The 21,653-nt window shown below is 46.6% G+C and overlaps 1 protein-coding gene across 1 annotated transcript; it reads right to left on the bottom strand.

Annotated features, from left to right (window-relative positions):
- Nucleotides 1-85: 85 nt before the first annotated feature.
- PIAS4 (protein inhibitor of activated STAT 4) lies at nucleotides 86-21,253 on the bottom strand. The gene is made up of 11 exons (XM_075776503.1): nucleotides 21,104-21,253; nucleotides 17,438-17,873; nucleotides 12,009-12,093; nucleotides 10,280-10,321; nucleotides 9,774-9,864; nucleotides 9,247-9,375; nucleotides 9,054-9,159; nucleotides 5,628-5,701; nucleotides 5,306-5,466; nucleotides 1,683-1,813; nucleotides 86-801 (listed from the first exon to the last, which is right to left on the bottom strand). The coding sequence occupies exons 1-11, from the start codon at nucleotides 21,128-21,130 to the stop codon at nucleotides 596-598; spliced, it is 1,488 nt and encodes a 495-aa protein (XP_075632618.1). The 5' UTR covers nucleotides 21,131-21,253; the 3' UTR covers nucleotides 86-595.
- Nucleotides 21,254-21,653: the final 400 nt, after the last annotated feature.

Below are 21,653 nucleotides of genomic sequence, written 5' to 3'. Positions count from 1 at the left end.
CTTGCTGGGTTATACAAACCTCCCTCACCCTCCCACCCCTCTCCTCTCCCTCTCCCCCCCACCCCCCCCCCCCCCCCAACTTCCCTCCCCGCCCCGGACTCACACGTCCAGCAAAAACTTTAGATTAATTAAGGAATGGTTATTTAACAAGACAATAAAAATGCACACAGCTTTGGAGATGCACGGGAGTTAGATGTCCTGTAGATCTGCAGGTGAACTCCACCGATTCCAACCGTCCTGGCGAAGGGCAGCAGAGACCAGCGAGCTGCGGATTCTGACTGCCTGGCTTAAGACACTTTCCTTACTTCAGACTCCAGTTCAGGGTCAGGCTTTGAGTGGGGTCGTTTTCCAACCAAGAAGCAGCTCAATGGTTTGTTTTTCGTTTGCGGTTGTGGGTTTTGTTGGTTTGTTTTTTTTTTTTTTTTCTTTCTCTTCTTTTTCTCTCATTTTAATGATTAATTTGGAATAGGAAAGTCAAAGGAGATCAGGGAGGAAGGGAGATGAGGTGGGAGAGGACATTCTCCCCCTCCTCCAGTTTAATAAGCACCAGAGTATTCAAGTCTGTCCGTTCTGAGATTCAGAGCTGCTTCCGCAGTCAGCAGGCAGAAACTAAACCTTTCTCATAAGAGCAGCGTCGTTTTGGTTGGGGTCCCTCATCATCGTCATCTTCTTCCTCATCTTCCTCCTCCTCTTCCTCCGATGATGAGCTGTCCAGTGTTAAATCCACAACATCGGCAGTGGCCTTGCCGTTCTCACCGTTACCGTTTGGAGTGGGCAACAGCCCATTCACATCCGAAGAACCTGGAAGAGAAGACTCATTAAGACACTTAACGCCCCTTTTAGGGAATGCTCCAATACTCAGTCTCTCATGGCTGCGTGGTACGTAAAACAGAATAATTTCAGTGGGAAGGGACCTACAACGACCATCTGGTCCAACTGCCTGACCAGAAGTTAAAGCCTGTTGTTAAGGGCATTGTCCAAATGCCTCTTACGCACCGACAGGCTTGGGGCATCGACCGCCTCTCCAGGAAGCCTGTCCCAGGGTCTGACCACCCTCTCGGGAAAGAAACGGTCCCTCGTGTCCAGTCTAAAAGGCAAAGGTGCGTGAAACAAACTCTGCCTAAAAAAAAAAGAGCTGATGCCACAAACCCGATGTTCGCTCTGGGGTCAGAACTTAGTGCCCAACGGCATCTGCCCAAGACCCGGGAACGGGCTCGGCCAAAGCGAGAAGTTACGCAGCAACACCGCCCAGCCTGTCGCCATCACCACTGCCAGAGGGACCCGGCCTCGCGTGGGCTGCCCAACAGTTTTCTAGGGAAAATCCTCTTTTCCCACAAAAGTAGTCCAGTGCTATTCCGGGCTGGTCATGCCGGTGGCATTCGGGGGTCGTTGCAGAGGCGCATCTACTAACAAACTTGTTTGACGCCGTACTGGCAGCCACCCAGCTTTGCGGAATAATCCATTTGGGCCAGGCTCTCCTCCGCAGGGATGCGATGCACCCTGGCGATGTCGCTCGTTTCTGGAGAGGCTGAAAACGAAGAGGCTAACCAGAGGAAGCTCTCTCAGAGCCAAACTCGTGTTAAGGTATCACACAGCTTTTCCCAAGCCAGCTGGGGAAGTCTAGTTTTGCAATTTGTGCGAATCTACGGTCATTTAAAGTCTTCAGCGCCAGAGATACTCACCTAGAACTAATATTGGACACTGAGGGCTGCAGCTCCGCTCTTTCTCAGCTCTGATGGGACACCAGGAGCCATCCACCAGGTACTCTATTTCATCTGCATCTTCGCATTCTGTCAGGATCTTTGACAGGAGCCTGGACAGGAGAAAAGATGCCATCTATTAAGCTCGAGGCAATCAGCAGGATGCATTTAGTGATGGGCCATCAACCTGGATCTTCACCTTAAAGAGCCCTAAATTTAAAAGAAATTTGTGTTAGAAAGCTGCCAAACAGACAGTCCTTGCAGTACAGGGCTTGTTTTATTTCCCATAACACAAGTACAGGTTCTGACAGCGCAAGCCATCCTCGTCCTTTCTGACAACGTACCTAAACTGTGAACTAACGTTTTAATCATGTGCAATTAAAAGACAGCCTTGCCTCTTCACCCAGTTTCCCAAGTCTGCGGTACCGCTTCCAGACAAGACGTCTGATGCCCCATCTAGAGCTACGTCAGGGCTGATGCAGGTACATTCACACCAAGGCAAGAACAAAATATCCAGTGACATTAGGAAATAAGCAATCCAACAAGCAGCACTTCTGTCCAATTTTTATTTTCCAAAGCCTCCGCAGCAGCCACCAAAACAATACAGACAGCTTCCTTCAACAGCAAAAAAAAGACATGTTCACCACTGAAAACAGACCCAGTGTGGACACCTCGATGGCAGTCATCTCTTGTTGCAGAGACACTAACCAGAATGAAGCCCTTGCTCTGGCTCATTGTGTCTCAGAAACCGGGCACTGGCTTTATTCTGCTATGTCCCACCATTTGCCTGGGATGGTTACTTGGACACACTATCGGAACCACTGTTCGGCAAAGCCTTACTGACTTCTGGATTTGAGCATCTCCTTTCAGTATAAAGGAGAACCAATAGCAAAAATCTTACAAGCTCAAGAAGACTATTTGTGGCACATCTATGGGAGAAAGTTTCTGCTTTCTCCCAGCTCGAGTAGAAAACGTGTTTCCACAGACAGTCCTGTCATCCAGCAGAGCAACCACCAAGGCTGCAATTCCAAAAAAGCTGACAAGGCCCAGAGGATCTTAGACCCGACCAACCGCCTCCCTCCTCAGGAGCCTACACCCCTTTTTTGACTAAACACCCAGCTGTGACTGCCAGGTTCCCTCCAGCTTACTTTCAGGGAGGTCTGAAGACTACCTTCATCCAACAGAACCAGCACTGAAACTCAATCTTGAGCACTGCAGAGCAGGGAGAAAGAAATCTGCCGAGCCTTCACCAGTGATGACCTCCTCCTCCTCGAGGGACACCTGCATTGCTGACCCATGGAGGTTCCACAGTCCAACCCCTCGTACCTTCCCCTTCAATCTCAGCAGCCTCGTTAGAGATCTCAAAGGAACTGGATTTTCCTGTTGGTGTTGGCCAGAAGACAAAGCAAACTTATGCCTAGGCTGCTTCAGACTGTCTAAAAAGCCACAGCTCCTGGATCAAATCAGTACCTACAAACACAGCAACGCTCAGTATATTATCAACCTGGCCCTGGGAATATACCACCCAGGCAGAGACTCGTCTGCTCACTTCTTTGCCTCGTGTGCCAAGAGCTGGATGCACCTGAACAATTTCTCTCTAAACTCTCCCTACTTTTGAAGGAATCTGCGTTAGAGGTCAATTATAGAAGCCGCGAGGGTGGAGATCATTTTCCAGAAGCCAACAACCATACATCTTGCTCCACCAGTCCTCAGGGTTGCGCTCAGTTTGGCTAGCACCGCTACGGATGTCGGTGGTCCCAGTCATAAAACAGGCTCCCTGCATTTTGAGGCAGCAAAGCTTCATCTGAGGGGTGGGTGGAGATCACTGTTCCCATGAACTCATTCCTTGTTCTTTCCTTTACTCTTGGACAAAAGCCAGGCAATTTATCACGCTCTTCTCTTGAGGTAGCCTCTGGAACCCATATTTCTGGAGCTGACAAGCATCGTCGCCAGCTTTCTGGCTCGCCTCAGGTGGCCCCTGCTGTCAGCCTAGCTCGTTCTGCATTTGCATACAGGACTCTGTCCACTGGGTCTGCAACAAGGAGAGGGAGATCTCCTGTTTTGTAGGGTAATCCCCTTGGCACACAAGTACATTTTTGAGCTTTCCGGTATCAAACCTCACTCAGACATCGCCTCCAAAGTGTTCTTGTACTGCTGAACGGTAGCACAGTTAAGCTCTTCTAGCTTACGCTGAGCCCTCTGCTCCTCTCGTTGGTAAAAAGACAGGCTAAGGTAAACTAACCTTAGTCCAGAGATGTGGGAAACACCATTCCCATATGAACTGAAAACCAGATGACAAGTTGAGTGCCAAGTCTAAAGCAACCTTTCCCCAATTCACGGCCGGAGAACTCTTGGCAGGGCTCGGGGTATGCATTTCTTGCCTCACCCTTTTCCAAATGCTGTTTGGAATTTACTTTGCTTTAATCCCCTCCTGTGCTTTTACAGCAACGATGCCACATTCAAAATGAGACAGCAGAAAGAGAACATCCCTCATGTAGGAGACAGGGGCTGCCTCGCTGGGAACACTGAGAATCGGGATGCTGGTGTGGCTCTGTCCTTCTGGCCCACTACGGGGCAGGCAGCAGCCCCAGGACGCAGCCAGAGCCAAACGCGTGGCTGGCGCAGACCTTTGCCGTCCTTCACCAACCCACTCTAAACTCGCTGTACCAAAAGCCAGGTCCCTCTCAGCGTACCCCATCTGCCTGCCAAGTGCAATGGTGTCCCCTCTCACACCAAGGGAGCTGGTGACACCCTGCAGGGAGCCCCCAGGGCCCACTGAGCACCCCAAGGTCCTGCTGCACAGGCTCAGCCTGCTAGCAGGCCCAGCCACCACTGGGTGTCCCCAGAGGAACCAGGGCGGGGCCCAGGCGGATCCACAAAACCTTCAGCCTGGACAATACATCCAAAGCATTTGAATTCTGTCCCTCCAGTGCATCAGAACCTGCTGGTTTTTTCCCCCCTCTAGGTATGCAATACACAGAAACAATCCCTCCTGAGGCATCCTTCCCATCCCTGACACTAAGATATTCACAGTGGTCACAGAAATCGTACTGGAACAGTCACATGGACTGTACAAAAGTCTTTCCACATACTGCATCTGTACCTCTGTCTCAGGGGGGTGTATGTTGCACGACGTTCAGTTTAATAGCTGGCAGAGAAGATCCCCCAATCACATTTACAGCATGCCAAGAATTGCTCGTGAGCTGATGAGCACCTCACACCAACAAGAAAAGAGGAAGATGTTTCCTATTAAAAAAAAAATCACCTTATCGGGTGCCTATAAAGTGGTTTATTCCATGCAGCATGATATCGGTCAACCAAGGTGGCTAGTTGGGCAGGTTCATCAGCCTGATGAAAAGAGTGAGGCAGTAAATGCTCAATTCTCAAAATGTTTTAGGGTAATCCAAAAATTAAGAACGACAGACAAACAGTCAAGCCTTGCTCTAACACACCAAGACAATTAAGTCAGAATATTATGCCCCAGCAGAATAAGCTTCCAACTTTGTTTTGAGGTGAACTTCAATCAGATGCACAGAGCAAAAGACAAGATGCTGCACCCAGCAGAGAAAAAGAAAGGGGTTGAGGACAGAAGCGTACGTACTCACCCGTCAATAATTAGCTGGTCGTAGGGTGCCGGTTTGTCACACACGGGGCACATCCACGTAGGCTTTTTCTCATTCATCTGTAGGTAGAAGACTGCATCAAAGCACTGCAGATGTGCACAGGTCTCCGCCCGGCATGGGACAGACAGCCGCATCTTCACTAGCTGTTGAACCAAAGAGCAGAAGATCAGCGATAAAACCCGCCCAAGGCATCACCAGACAGTTCTCCTCCTAAGCAAAAAGATTCGTTAGCTTGCAAAGCTGGTCTGGCAGTAGAATAGAGTTTCTTGACAAAACAAGATTAAAATATATTGCAAAGACTTACCGGACAGATAAGAGAGACACGAACACCCGTAGTAGCAATTTCACTGTCTGGATCCAAGCGTAGCTTCTCTTTTACTGCAGTAAGAGTAGAGGGCACAAAATTTAACAGATGCAAACTCAAACTTTGGAAACAACGTGTAGCACAGGTCAAGAAGCTCACTGACAGCCTGTGGCTGCGCGTGAGTCACGTTCCCCACAGACGACAACCTCTGCCAGTCAGGGACAGAGGACACCGGAGACAGAAAGCTGTTGTACTGGACCAGGCTTGCGCAACCTGCGGACCTCAGCAGAGACACTGCTTGGCTAGCCAAAAACCTTGTGCATGATGAGGCAGTTCATGGTCTACAGACCAGCTGGAGTACTTTTTGGCCAGCCACGACCACGTTCTCTTACGGAACCCCCATCCCAACGACTCAGGTCTCCCAGCCAAACAGCACTGCTGCCTCTCATCCAAGCAGACCAAATGAAGGAGGCGGGATGGACTTAGGTGTTGGGGTGAGGGCAACTGTCCGCGTGCTATCTGCTAGCTACACTGTTAATGCTCTCTTAGCAAGCCTTCCACCTCGTATTTACAAATGGTAGGCTGGGCAGCTGGGGTACATAGAGGAAATCCCACTGCTGACCAGCTTTTTCACGTTAATATTACACCAAGGCAGCCAACCAGGAGTTAATTTCTCTCCCTTTGGAGGGGACTGAGACACCCACATGCCTGGACTTCCCGTAGGAAAGGAAAGAGCAGATGGATAGAGCTCTAGCACATGGCAAGACTTCTGGAACAAAGTCAGGTTAGGCTTATTTGGTCTTTAGCATAAGCCTGATGGATTTTATTCCCTTCCGAGGTCAGTGGCAATAGGACAGGGTTAACTGCCTCCCTCTGCCCCGTGAAATTCAGAGAAAGTCCCCCCAGAAATGAGCAAACATGGGATACAGTCAAATTGACAGGAAACCAACCACATCCCATTATTTCCCCATCAAATAAACCAGTCTCCTCTTCAGGCTACTGAGCTGTAACTCTTCAGCTTATATGCTGGCCAGCTCATTTATTGCAGCAAACTGTTTCACAGGAACCGCACACAGACCCAGAGATACCAGAGCAGACAGCTCAAAGAGCAAGGCAGCCATGCAAAAACAGTCACAAGCAGCGATGCAGAGTATATTTGTAAAGAATCAGACATTAGGAAAGGAGGTAGAGAATCCTGCCCCCGCTGCTGCATCCTGAAAGGAAAACCCAGAGGAGCTGCAGGCAAACCAAGAAGAGCAGCAGACGCGCAGGTCCCACATCAAGGCGCGGAATCAACACAAAAAAATTAGCTTTAAACTACTGCACAACTCCTGAAGAGTAGCTGCTGCTAACACTGCTGTCTGAAAAGGCCTTTGACACTTCCATCACCATTTTTCTTTGGAACAAGTCAACCATTTATTTTGACCTTTTCAGATCATAACAAGATGTCTCCAGACAACGAGCCTCCATGCAGTTTTGCAACACACAGCTCTAATTAGAGAGTGACTTCTCAGATGTGAAATTCCCACGAGATTACAAGATTTGGTGTTGTTTTCTTCACATTAGGAGACTTTTCAGCCAAGCTTAATTTTTCATAGTGTTCTTTGTAAGAGCATTCTCTGTACATCAATTACTATGATACATGGGAAGGAGAAATGGGCATTTTCTAGGACCTCCTGATTAGAATCAAGCTGGTTTAAGACTGCTTTTGGATCTACGGCCACGTATGTAAGCATCTCTGTTTTCAGACAACGTTCCTATACTAAAGTCAGCAGAAGCATACGCAAAGGAAGATGAGTCAGCCCTGAGATGCAACCGATGTCAAAAGTAGCTTTAGTGAGTACTGAGGGATATTGCAATGAACGTGAAATGGAATCATTTGCAGAACAGACCAGAGCTATAAAAGCAAAGTTTACTTGTGCTTGCCAGTTTGAGATGTCCAAACAACTTCCAAGCAGTAACAGGCCAAAGGAAGCAAAACAAGGCAACGTTCCTATTTAGTTAAGGCCACCAAATCTCTGCCCCAAAGTCCAGCCAAAGCCGTTAGTTATCACATTCAGTAGAACTGGATGCACACGCTTGTTACCGAGCGGAAAAGGGAAGACAGCTGCTTTCAGAACCTCTGCCTGCCACTCCTGGATTGAGAGCCCATCCTGCAAGTGCTCGCTTTAAAGGGAACGGCATATGCTGCTGAGCCTGGTTTCAAGAAGTGTCAGAGAAGAATGAGAGTATCCTCTGCAGTTTAGGACAACTCAAGAGCCAGTCTCTGCTCAATTCATTTAAGGTTCTGCTGAACAGCAAAAAAAAAAAAAAAAAAGGAGCACAGCCAGTGCCCTGGGCTTCTGAGGATGACAGATATTTAACAAATGGAAATTTTCCTTTCTTATGTCAATAGGCAAGTGCTGGCTGTCAGAGTGGTCTAATATGATCAAGACGGCCCTGGACATTCTTTGGTGTGGCACACAGATATGGAAGCAGAAATGCTGCACTTAGCATGAAGATCAAAAGTTTGGCTGAAGCAGCAGCGTGCCCCGCAGTGTGCATTAGGTGTCTGAAGACTGGACATGCCTGAAATTGTCATCTCCACTACGAATGACAATCTATCTTCAAGATTATGTTTCTGATGAGTTGTCCATGACTTGAATAGTATGTTTTAAAGACCATCACAATCCATGGCGCTAGTTTTCCCATGCAGAACTAAATAGTAAGAACACTCTCTCCAGTAACATTAAATAACTGGAAATCCTCCAGACCCTCATGAGCTGCAAGTCAGATTCTACCTTGGAAAGGTAGTTTCCCCTCATTTTCAATAATGTTTTGCATTTGCCTCATACCATGATGATTTACCTGAGTGGTCTAGGATAAGCATCGCTCGGGATCATCTCTTCTCTGAAGCTCTCAACGCATATGAAAGTGCTGGTGGTGAAATCCCACTGCCAGCCCCTAGGGTTCACGGGCAGCAGGACATTTTCACCAGGATCCCTTGCTCCAGAAATCTCCTTTGGAAATAGTGCGGGTCAAGGCCGAGGTGCTGCGGTAATGTTCGTCAGCTCATAATTAGGTGAAGGCATGAAGCCATTCGCATCAGAACGACACTGGCCCTCAGCGGCACTCACCACGATACGACCTGGGGACAAATTCTAAATCCAACTAAAGTGATTCAGAGTTTCTGCAGAGCCAGGAGAAACACGCGCTGCAGAAGCGCTGCACTTGCACACAGATTTGGGGCAATTTCACACGACTGACATGCAGCTTAGCAAATCTGTTCAAATAAAAAGTGTTTTTATACAACTGGAGGAAAGACATCATATAAAGCTTGGCAGCTGTTCCCAAGCATGTTTCTAGTAGCCTGGCTATGAGGAACGCTGCAGCCTGACAGGCACACAGCAGACCTCCCTGAGCCACCTCATAAGCAAACATACTCACCAAGTGCTTTGCAGAGTTCTGGATGTTTGATCCCAATGGTTTTCAATCTCTGCAGCAGCTCCGCTGAGGTCATCTGCCGCACCAAGTACAGCCCCACGGAATAGCTCTAGGGAGAGAAGGAAGGGAAGGAATGAGTGAGGCTGCTCTTTTGCACTTGTTCGTGCCGCTCTGTGTGATTTCCTTCGGCACGTACCTTCCCATAATTCCCCCAGGTAACGGTGATACGATTGGTCGCTGCGGACAAGTACATGAGATGGGTAAGGTTGATGGGACGACAGGGCCTTTTAGGTTCCACTCCAGGTTTGTTTGATGGATAGTAGCCCTGAGGCAGAAAGATTAAATACATTTTTGTTTTGGTGGGTTTTATTGGTTTTTTTTTTTTTTTTTTTTTTTTTTTTTTTTTTTTTTTTACTGAAGATGCTTTCATGTGGGCACATCTATTCATCAGCTTCACTAAATTCTACTCACCCACAGTTTTCAAGGAGGGGGTAGAAGGGAGGTGAACAGTCAGACCAAGCGCAAAGTAAAAAGGAGCGAGTCTTTTTGCAAGAACAGTTTATTAACAACATAGCTAATCCATTAGAAAATTAGCTTTAAACTAAGCAGTGCACTTTTATACTCTGGCTTCTTGTCTGCATTCATCAGGAAAACAATTTCTTTCTAAATTACACAAATCCTCCCAAAGTTGCAATGTCACACCTCCTGGCTGAGCTGACTTACCGGCACTGAGCAGTAACTATGATTCACTTTCACTGCAATGTTCGGAGGGTACTGATCCTCCTGAGGAGAACTAGTGTCTGTGTAACAGATTCTGTAAAGAAACGACACGTCTCTCAATATCCCCATGCTGTTTGCACGTTCAAAGCCCTCTGCACATCAACAGCTACCAGCAGCCAACCATCACCACACCAACCCATGCTCCCTCATCTGGCCAAAGCAAAGCCAATTCCACTTGGCTCTCCCAGATCAGATGCAGGCTTGATACTTGGGCAGCAAAATCTGACACACTGTTGTTTTCTACCGCAACTCTAACTCAAGCAATGCGTGTAGGAAGAGTTTAGAAAGTAGAGTTTAAGGTGCTTGCGTTAGGCACGTGAACAAACAACTTACTGCAAGTTATCTTTGTAGCTACGAAAACCACACTGAAAGTTACTATCTTTTGGTAGCGCATTCCCTCCTCCACTGTTCCGCACCTGATGTTAAATCAACCCCATGCACAGACTTACCTTAGCACAACCTGAACCGATTTCACACCAGGTTGCAACTCCCTAGTAAATTCAAGAAGAAACAGAAACTTCACATTAATTATTTAAAAAAAACCCAAACAAAACCACCCCAAAACAACCAAAATCAGCTGTCGCTTTTGCCAGACTCAAGAGTTTTAGTTCTTTTTTTATATAAAACCTTTAAAGAATTACTTTACAGAATTTTATTTAAATTGTACAGTTTCCTCTGCAAATATCAGTGGTTCCATAATGTTTTGGGTTTGGTTCCTCCCCCCCTCCCCAGCCTTTCTGTGGGTTTTCAAAACTGTAAAAGTTTTGGGTGAAAGATATCAATTTGCCTGGCATCCTTTTGCTGATTTGTAAGCATTTTCAAAAACTAGGTTTTAAGGTCAGGTCTACCTGACAGTGTTCTTTGAAGACTCCCTTTGTTCAATTATTCAGCTAAAGGTGTTCATGCAAACCAAGGAACCGAGTGTTATGGCACCAGCAGAACAGCTTTTAGTATCGCTAACTTCAGCAGTACTATTCATAACAGGATTTCAGCTGGTATCAGGAAAGCAACATATCCCAGAACAAGGGTATTTTATTCAGAGTCTTTACACACAGGTGTAAAACATACTCTAATTTGTGCACAAGACACAAGGCATTAGATAAGATCCAAAATGGGTCTTGATTTTAGGGGTGGAGGGGATGGAACCTCAGTTCAGCGGACAGACAGGTGCCGATGTGGCAGTTTGAGATCTGGGGGAACATATCTGGATACCACCCGCAAGCCGCGGAAGCAGATGGACCTGCACCGAGTGATCACTCTAGACTCTCACTGAAACCCCTGCTATAAAATATTTAAGTTGTGTTACTGACAGTGAAAGTTCTCTCACAAATCTGAATATATGGAGAAAAGAGCATCAAGAATCAGCTACAACACGTGTAGTCTTTTATCACCCTTAAAGACTTCCGTGGAATATCATTTCCTTTCTGTTAAGTCTTCAAACAGCTTCCCCTGCACTGCTTCTCTTGACCTACTGGGATCACAACAGTCATCAAGCACTGCATATTCAAGAAACATCATCTTTCTCCGACTCTATGATAACAGTATAATTTTACTGTGAAGAGAAATATTTAAAGGCTTTACGCTTTGTTTTGGAGGACCTCTTCTGCATCATTGTCCTCGTATGGCAGCAAGGACCAAGGGAGCAGGTCAGCAAAAGAGGAAGCCTTACTGCCTGCACTGACATCTCTTGGGCGTTTCATTGTTTGAATCAAAAGTTGCATCGTGACAGAGGTCAGGGTAAATCCTAATCGGTGCAAGATGTTTTCTTATGCAGTTACTATAGCATCCTTTACAACAAGGACGCTTTCTTTCAGATGCAAACAGCGTTACACATACAGCTTTTGAACTTTCGATGCAAAGAAAAATCTGCAAATATTCACAACACAAGCTCAGCAGAGAATTTAGGTCATCGACAATTTCATACTGCTTTTCCTGCCCAAAGGTACTATTCAAAAGGAAGATTAGAGGAGCAGAAGTGAAACTTAGGGACTTAAATGGGTAAAATTGTACCTCCCACCTCCCCCAAAGCTATTTGCTTTACAGGAGAAGTAGCCTGTCTGCTAACGTCCTCAAACAAACTGTGCTTCCTTGCAGAGAACAAAACCTTCCACGGAGAGGGAACACAGAGGAATTATACAGCTACGTTTTTTCAAACTGTTAACACTCAATGAGAAGTACCTGGAATTTCTGATCAACTCCACTTGTCTTGGTGTTAATGCAAAAATGCACGGACTTTCCTGAAGCTTCTCATTATTCTGCGGAACTGAAGAGGAAAAAAAAGACTGTACATCAAACTGATAATATCTAGCTCTTCATACATTGCTTAGCACAAGGTGATTTTTTTATCTTCTGAGCTATGCTTACTTCTAAGTCTTCTTTTCTCCCATAGAGAACTCCAATTATCATGCATTTTGGTAAATCTACCGTTGATTACAGCTTTGCTCATTTATTGCTTGCCTGTTTTGCTAGTTAGCACACTAACAGTACACAATGGATTTGGACCCACTTTTTTTTTTTTCCCTTCCTTTCTTTCTTTTTCCTCCCCTCAAATAAGCAATAAGCCAACAATCCTATGTTCATATAAGAACAAGCCATGAGTGGCATCACAGTGTGGAGACTAGAACTGAAAGAAGCATAAGAAGAGACCTATACATGACACGAAAGCATGAAACCACCAGACTGATCAGACTGATTCTAGAAAAGAAAGGAAACAACAACAAAAAGATCAGCTTAGATAATAAAAAAAAGCATCACAAAAAACAGCTAAGAGACAAAACACAACTGACAAACACACAACCTTGAGGGTGCATTTATAGGTAGGGTGTTACAGTAGTCCGCTTTCAGAAACACTTAAACGAGAACCCAGCATTAATTGTGGCCTTTTATCTATTGACAATTTTAAGATCAAATGCACTTCACGTGGTTAAAATGAAGCCCGAGATGTGGAAAACATGTTATGACTTCCGTTGGTACCTTTGATTAAATTCAAACACGTCAAGTTTTATTGTCAGTACATGTTTCCAACTGAAGTCGAGGCCCTGAGCTGGTGAAAGTCACAGGATAAACACAAAGAACAGGAAGTGATAAACCAGTTTTTTTTTTTTAATTTCTTTTTAGCAAAAAATGCGTGTTTTTCTTTGCATCACTTCAATTGCTAAGTTTATTCAAAGCCAACATATCAGAATTTGAGAAGTAGGAAAGTGTGCTTTACTGTCTATGAATAAGATGAGATGAAAGAAGGATAAAACCTCAGCAGCTCTAAGATCTTGGAAGACACGGTGACAATCTGAGTCACCAACTACGGATATTTCCCTTTGGTAATTCAGCTTTAAAAATGCAAAAAGGGTTTTCAGAAATAATAAAAAGGTATCTTTATGGACTTTTAATTTAATTCTAGTTTCCATCCAAATGTCTCTTGACCAAAACAACCATCCAGAAACAAAGCATTTCATACAGACTGGTATTTTTATAATGTGATGAACGATAACAACAACAAAAAAAATCATTTTACTATTGTTGCTTAAGTAACTGTCTATAGACACGCTGTCCCTGATTATTGACCTACACAAAGACAAAGCAAACCTGATTAGAAAGGCTGAGAAGCTGTTCATGTTTTATTTTGCATTTATATCAGCTCACCCTTCTTTTACAAAAAAAAGGGCCTGGCTGCTCCAAGCAGGCTGCCCATGGCACTGACCGGCACCGTTAGAGGATGCCATCAGTGACAGAAGTCAAAACCTGTGAAGTAGCCAACAAATTTGCTATCACCTCTCCACCAAAATTTTTTAGCATCAAAACCAGCACACAACTCAGCTCCTTGACTTGTAAAACAGCTGCTGGGATCAATTTATTTTAACAGTTCACAATAGCAGGAAATCAATTTTTTAAGACTGAGCTCAATCAGCAATCCTCAGAACGAGTCAAGACATAAAACTTCCAAAACGTCTTGGCACATTGTACTCAAGACTTTAGCCCAAGGTAATTGCAGTGGATTCCCACCCCGAGAAGCCAACCTCATCTGCAGCTCTCCGTCTGGCAGGCCAGACCACGCCATGCAAAATGAGGCCTGCATTGATTTCTGGGTTTTAGGGTTTCCCTGCAACAAGGGGATTTTTGGTTTCTTTTTTTTTTTAAATGTAACATTCCTGACTATTATACTTACTGGTCAAACTTGCCAAAGGCATTATATACTCCCAGGAAAGACAGATCATACTGTCATCACCATGGCTAGAGATCATAGGATCATAGAATGGTTTGGGTTGGAAGGGACCTCAAAGATCATCTAGTCCCAACCCCCTGCCATGGGCAGGGACACCCTCCACTAGCCCAGGTTGCCCAAAGCCTCATCCAACTAGATCCCGAAGGTAGATCAGGTAGAGACGAGCTGCTGGCAGGAGGCTTCTGTAGGCCTGAGGAGCTTGTTGTGAGTCCTCATTCACATCCCTACACCTCCAAAACAGCCCACCTCGGGGCACAATATGTAGGTGGCTTTTCTTCTTTCCTCCTGGGCTATTGGAACTACTCTGGACTGAAGGTCATTTGCGTTCATGCAGGGGCCTGGGGAGACAGGGCAAGTTGACAGTATGACATCTTTTATTTTTGTAAGCGGCAGAAGCACTCATTTTAATGCATACCACAGTTTGTTTAGGTGGATATAGCAACAATTCAAGCGCATGCTTTTGCTGGGATTCCTTGGAGATGGCTCAACACAGTGGTGTTTGCTCTGCCATCAGAGGAAGGTGGCTGCCTTTGCCACAAAATTGGTGGCCCTGTTTACAGCGACTGAAGTCCGGCTTCAGAGGAGGAGGGGGCTGGAGCAGCAGTTTTACTACTTGCACATGAGAGAAGAGCCACGCCACCGCTGCAAGGCAGGTATTATCAAAGGGAAAAAAACCCAAACAAGTCCTGTTTACATTGACAGCAGCAGGACCTCCCAGCCTACATGGCCTTCTGCTCCCACAGCTGTACCACAAGATCTCCTCTGGCATGCCTCCAGAAGACCAGAAGCCTCAGTATCTCCAGCGAGTACAGGCTGTCACAGCTAACATTCAGAACAAAACAATCATTCAGAATTCCTTACAGCACACTATTACTGTCAAAAACTATATCGACACTGCTTTTACCCAAAAAGGTGCCAGAGGATAAGTTCACGTATCAGCAAGGTGCTCAGATACCCCAGAGCTCACACATGTACCCTGCCTGTTAGCTACTTAAAATACAATGCAGGAAAGATATTAGTATTCATTCTCTCTAAAAAGGTATCTGATCAATCTTAATTTTAAGCCTTATCTACTCAAGAGATTTGCAGCAATTTCAGTAAATTAGAAGCATTCTTTCATGTTGACATCCTTAGACCAAAGGAGAAAGCTGTGGCAGAAGCTGTTTTCACCTAGATAACTCAGATGCTAAACTCAGTACTTCAGTGGACTGGAATTGTGTGTGCAGTTACCAAATGCGAGATATTAGCTGGTTCACAGTGGAGCTAATCTATCTGCTTTTAGCTGAAGCCACCTTTGTCTACAAGTATAATAGTAATGTGATAGTTCTTCAGGGACTCTGCTTGCCTACAGACCAAATTAGGCATTGCCCACCTCACCTTTGATGTCAAGGCAATCATCTCAAAGAGGCAAAAGAGCCTTTTCATTAATAAAGATGCTTCCAACTGAAGTCCGGAACATATAAATTAAGCTTCCCCTATTCCCACCATGGCTGTATGCTTAAAATGCCTCTTTTGTAGCCTCGGGAAATGGGAAACTACAACAGCAGCTGGGTATTTCTAAATGGATCCGAGATCTTAAATCTCTTTCAGGTACTTCCACGTTACGAGTTTCTGAGGCTGACAAGGAGCTTATGCTCAGTCCAAACACAGAAAGTGAAATCTGGGCAACAAAGCATGAACTGACGCCGCTTCCGTACGGAAAAACACTCAATTTTCCTCAGAGTGCTTTGTTTTATCATCCTTCCACACTAAGCAGAGCCTCATACAAGCATAACTTCTAACGTCAGAAGTTATTCCAGCACCCGGCTGTTCCAGGTTGCAATGGGGAGCAGTTTATATTCATGCAGTGTTGAAATAACCCGTTTTACAGAGAAACAAATGCTCCTTTATTCACATCGGCATAGGCAGAAGGAATTACAGTTGCAGGTCACCAGGTTGGGGAAAATTAAACAAGTGTCTAGAAGATGTCGTTAGGTTCTGAACAGCCGACTGGGACAATGAAGACTGAACATCTGTTCATACCCAGCTACTCACCACCAATCCCCCACGGTTAACCAGAAAACACTCTCATCAAAAGGGAAAATTAGTCAAATATGCTTTAGGGAATGAGCTGACCCAAGGGAGGTGTTGGCTAACAGAGGTGAGATACTCAATTTAATGAAACCTCAGTTCTGATCTGATGTAGAAAACATAATGTCAACTTTTAACAAAATCTGTTAATCGAACTATATCCAGGTTCCTCTCCTCTCTCTGGATGTTTCCACATTTTGGAAATTCATTTTCCCCTCAAAATACTACGTTTGCATTCCTGACTAACAAACACCACTCCACATTTAAGACTGAACTAACCCATTCCCCAAACAGCATTTAAAATGTTTTAGCTTTACACTGGCAGTCACCCTTCGACTGTTTAAACGGTCCCAGCGCTAACATATTTAATGCCTCCAAACGAAGATGAAAATTACATAAAGTCTAATGAATTAGTCTTTTTTTTTTTTCCACCTGCACAACCATATCTTCATCTATCTTTTTTTTCCCTCCAATCCACATCAAACATTTTTTTCTGCAAAGACAGACCAGCTTCCCAAGTTCTAGGTTCATTTAGTAGCGAACCCTGATTATTGACTTCGTAAGACACTGCTCAGCAGACTACGATACTGCTCTGTATACACTGCCTTCACTGCAAGGACATGATATTTAACATCCATGACAACACTCTTTGTTTCTCAAAATTAAAAGAATGAAAAAATCAGTCTCCTAGCCCCAGGGTGGGAAAAAGCACTTCTTCCAGTTTTCCTAGTTGCCCCTCAGAATACGTACAAGTAACTGTGACAAGCACCAAAAAAAAAAAAAAAAAATCAGAAATACTGTTTGATGTGTGTACCACCCTCTTTCATCCATAGGAGGCTTTAGGTCAGGTATTTTAAGCACTGAAAAAATAGCTTTAATGTAGAATATGCCAGTATATTTGTTTAGCACAGGTGCGACACCAACACAGAAAGATTTTCATCAATATACTGCCAAATTACGGAGATCGAAGGCACATTATGATTCACAGCAAAAGACACTGCAACATGCAACACAGCAGCATTTCCAAGGAAGGATATGAAAGCTACAGCCAAACAAGACAGGCTTTCAAATTACATCTCAAAAAGTGACCACGCTCCTGTTCTAAGGCAAGGGGAAAAAAACAGATATAAATATTCTTCTCTAAAGCCTAAGGCTGAGGGGAGAGAGGAAGGTATCCACAACCACGTTAATCAGTCTCTCTGTCATACAACTTCACAGAACCTTGAAAACACCATCACCTTTTTGACACTTAAACCTGTTTCACTTTTCTCTCCCAGACCGAGTCCATCATACGTGCGCCAGCGTACTGAAAACTCACCCAATTCTGTTGGCTTCAACAGTTCATCCAGGGTTGTATAGAAGGGAAGTTTCACCAGCCGAACTTCAGGCTTCGCAACTTTGGGTGGCAACCTTCCCAGTCCGTTAAGGTATTTCCCATAGAGCGCAGGATAGTCAATATTAGTAGTGGAGATAGAAGTCCGAGCAACGGTGCTCCCACGGTCGTACGACGAATGTATGGAGAGTGCCTCGGGAGACCGGTGCTGCTGTGGCTGAGGCTGCGTGACTTCAGAGCTCTTCTTGGCGTAGCGAGTCTCATAGAGCTCCTTAATCTTCTTGAAAACTTCAGGGCTGCAGTCAAATTGGACCAATTGCAATGCTCTGGTGACTAGTTCATGTTTAAGTCCGCTTTTACTCCTGCCAACAAAACCCAGCAACATCTGAAGATCTGAGACTCGGAAACTCATCACCATGTTCTAGGGGATAAAAAATTAAAAATGTTCTTACAGTTATAAAAAGGCAAAGCGTCAGTTCGCGCTATACTCTATCACCGGAATCCAAAATACTAAGAAATCCTTATAAGACAGACACCAAACCTTCTGTTCAAATCAGCTGTTATTCACCTGATTAGCATCCCATTTCTTAGGGACTTGTTTGAGCAAGGCAAACACAGAAGAGACCATCAATTGAAATTGACCACCAAAATCAGAGAAACACCATGACAGTCAATGAATTACTCAAAAATCATTTGTGATAAATGCTAAGCGTCCTCAAGGCATTTTGACTGGAAGCAAGAGCAACCACAAAGGAAAACATCTCTAACAGCAGGCCCCACACAGGAAAGAAGCACATTAACTCCTTTACCACAGAGGTTCAAAGCATCCAAACTTCCCAGGCACCTTTGGGTAAGAGAGCTACATTAAAAACTTCATCTAAAACGTTATCGGCATTAGGCAAAGGAAGAACACGAACGAGAACTGTATATTATCTGTATGGGCAAAACCCCCTCCAGAATCCTTCCTACCTACACAGGATCTTTAAAAAACATCATGCCTTTTAGACCATGGAAAGATATTAAAAGACTATTAGAGAAAGCAATACGTTCCCATGAGAACAATGCCTCCAAACTCTATTTGGGTGTTTTGCCAAGCGCTCCCGCGTGATCACAGCAGTAGCTGCCTTTGCTGCTGCATTGCTATTATCGATTTCAGTGTTTTGATAAGCAGTAAAAAACTATCTCCGTCTTCAAAAATTTACTCTCTTGCTCCTGTGGAAACTCAGAAGGCCTGTAACCGTCAGCAGATTCAAAGACCATACTACACTATACAGCAACTTTCCCTCAGACTAAGATCTAGAAATTATTTCTGTTAAAACCACTGTAAGAGTCTGGTGAGATTGATGTTTCAGTTCTCTCATGACAAAGCCACATTATGAATGCGCAAGACAAGCTTATCAAGTACGTGTTTTTGAATATTCAAGCTGCCCTGAAAATATACTCGATAGGTACCCACACAAATTCACTCAATATCCTTCCTGGTTTGTGGAAAACACAGGAATTCCAGAAGAAACCCCAGCTGTCCCACAGTTAAAAACCCAGAAGCAGAGACCCAGCAGGTCTCTCTTTCCCAGCTGATACTCCAACCCTTGTTTGTGGATTAAATAATAACAATAATAATAATTAAAAAAAAGCATAAAAGACAGATTTCTGTGGCAGTAGCCTTGTAATCTCCTGGAATAAAACAGATAAGGATATTTTTTTTAAATTAAGAAAGCTACTGCTGACTCCAGAAACATTTAACCACCACTTTTGCATGTATGGGAATTAGACTATACAGAAAATGTCATTTTATTTTCTCCTTTTTTCATGAAACCTGTCATTTAATCTGGAAGCCCCAAAAACATTAAACAAATGTCACTGGTTGTAGTTAAAATTTTTGGCAGTTGTGGTGTGTCCCAAAACACCTTTGATGAGAGGAAAACGAGGAGAGAAAGGATGTTTAATTACTAGAAAGTCAGGATTCAAGAGATCTGGATTTATATTGCTGCTTCACTAGATACCATCCGTGCGACCTTGGAGAAATCTAGTTTCTGCGTCTGTTTTCTCCAAAACGGAGAGCATATTGTCCTCTCTGAGGCACTTGGAGGATAGATAGCATATTTGCAAAGATAAATACATCAAGGCGGTATAAACGCTTCAACAGTGTGGTACCAGGGAAGTCGCAGCACTCACTGCTTCTACACCGCTGGTCACTTGGGACTGTTGGTGTATAAAGCAGAGTTTGAGCTGACGGTCTTCTGCAGTTTACATTTAGAAGGATTTAAGATCCAGAGGAACGACCAGATTTGAGCAGTAACAGAAGAACAAGCTTCAGACAAAGAAAACCTGTCACTGAGGCTTGGACCTGCACGACAGAACGAGCAGTAGAGAGATCACATTAATGCTAAAGCCTACTCCTCCCAGCAAGGAAGCCTTGCACAGAGCTCAACAAACACCCGCGTACGAGAGCGACCATGACGCCTGGGAAGCACACCTCCTCTGCAGGGGTCTTGGGCTCAGCTCATGACACCGAGATGAACCCAAGAGCAGGGAGAGGCAGTGCCTCCTAAAACAAGCCTCTCCAAATCTTATTTTTGCAGGAATCTAGCCACATCCTTGCTGGTGAGCTGATCCTGCAGGCGCTAAACATTTTCCATCCATTGGCGATGCTCAGTACCACCCTTAGCACCAGCTTCCCCCATGGTGCTGTTGGGTGAAGCCAGCTCAAGGGCCGCCAGCCCGTCCTCTGCGCTGCCACGCGCCAACAGCGGACATGGAGAAGTCCCAGCTCCCAGAGAGGTGCCAGCGAATGGGAACCCAGAGGGAAAAGGAGAGACCCACAGCAGAGCGGGGGCTCTTTCAACCAGAAGGCCCGATAGGGCATACAGGACACCTTGGAAGCACAACGCATCTTCAGGCATGTTTGTTGCGAAGACACGACACTTCACCCCACCGCAGAAGAGCCTCAGAGGCTGCCCCAGGCCCCTCCACCATGGAAAGACAGGGGCTCTGCCCCAACACCCCCAGCGCCGGGCACTGCTCGTCCCACCGCCATCCCCCCAAGCCACGGCGAGACGGGTGAAACCGGCCGAGGTCACTGCGAGGGCTCCCGAGCCCTCCGCCCGCCGGGCCCGGCTGGACAGCTCCGCTCCGCGCCCCGCCGGCCGCGCCCCCAAACCGGCCACAGGCAGCCCAGGGCAGGCCGCCGAGGAGCAACCGGGCACCGGGCACGAATGGGCCGGGGCACCGCGGGGAGGAGGCAGAAAGGCCCGGGGAGCAGGGGAAGGAGCTCTGCCGGGTAGCGGGGGGAAGCCACCTGCGCTAATTAATCACTAGGAATTAACTGCGGGGGAGGCCGGGGCCCGACCCAGCGACCAGGGACAGGCCTAGGGGCGGCCGGCTGCCCGGGGCTGCGAGCCGAGCCAGGCCAGGCCCGGGGTCCAGCGGGGGCCGCGGCCAGGCTCGGAGGCCGGGGCGGGGCAGCCCCTGAGGTAAAAGGGGGGGGGGGGGGCGGGGGGGGGACGGTCCCGGGGCGCCGCCCCCCCTCCAGCTCTCGCCGCAGGGACGAGCACCAAAGCCGTGCCGCCCACCCGCGGTCCCCACGCCGGGTGCCACCCTGCCCGGCCCGACCCAGGCCCCGCCGGTGGGGTGGGGGCACGGCTCACTCACTTTCGCCTCCACCAGCTCCGCCGCCATCTTGGCCTCCAGCGTCCACCGCGCCGGGAGCCGCCGCCGAGTCACGTGACGCCCGCGAGCGGGGGAGGGGCCGCGAGAGGCACGCGCTGCCCAATCCACGCGCGCGCTCTTCTCCCCGCGGGCCGCGGCCTCTCCGCGCAGGCGCAGTAACCCCGCCTCGCCCGGCACCGCCTTCCCGGGCCAGCTTAAAGGGACAGCGCCCCGCTAAACCTAACGGGGGGCGGGGAGAAGAAAGAAAAAAAAAAAAAAAAGAAAAAGAAAAAGAAAAAAGGTTGGGGACCCGAGATAGAGCGGCTGGAGAGGTCCCACCGCAGCGAGCAAGAGATTGAGAGCGACCGGGCCGGTGGCGGCGGTATCCCCCTGGGAGCGATGTGTGGTGCCTCCAAAATGGCGGCAGGTGGATGCCCGGGCCAGGCCCTGCTGTGCCCTGTGTCGGCCTGGGTCAGCCCCGGGGGCTTCTCCCGAGGCCCTGCTTCCTTCTGCCGACCCCTCCGCCGCCCCAGAGCACAGCCGGGCCCTGCTC

The sequence above is a fragment of the Balearica regulorum genome, chromosome 26 (genome assembly GCF_011004875.1).
Source record: "Balearica regulorum gibbericeps isolate bBalReg1 chromosome 26, bBalReg1.pri, whole genome shotgun sequence".
In the NCBI taxonomy this organism is placed as follows: Eukaryota; Metazoa; Chordata; class Aves; order Gruiformes; family Gruidae; genus Balearica; species Balearica regulorum.
The sequence above is the reverse complement of the archived record's forward strand: the minus strand, read 5'-3'. Positions and strand labels throughout refer to the sequence as shown.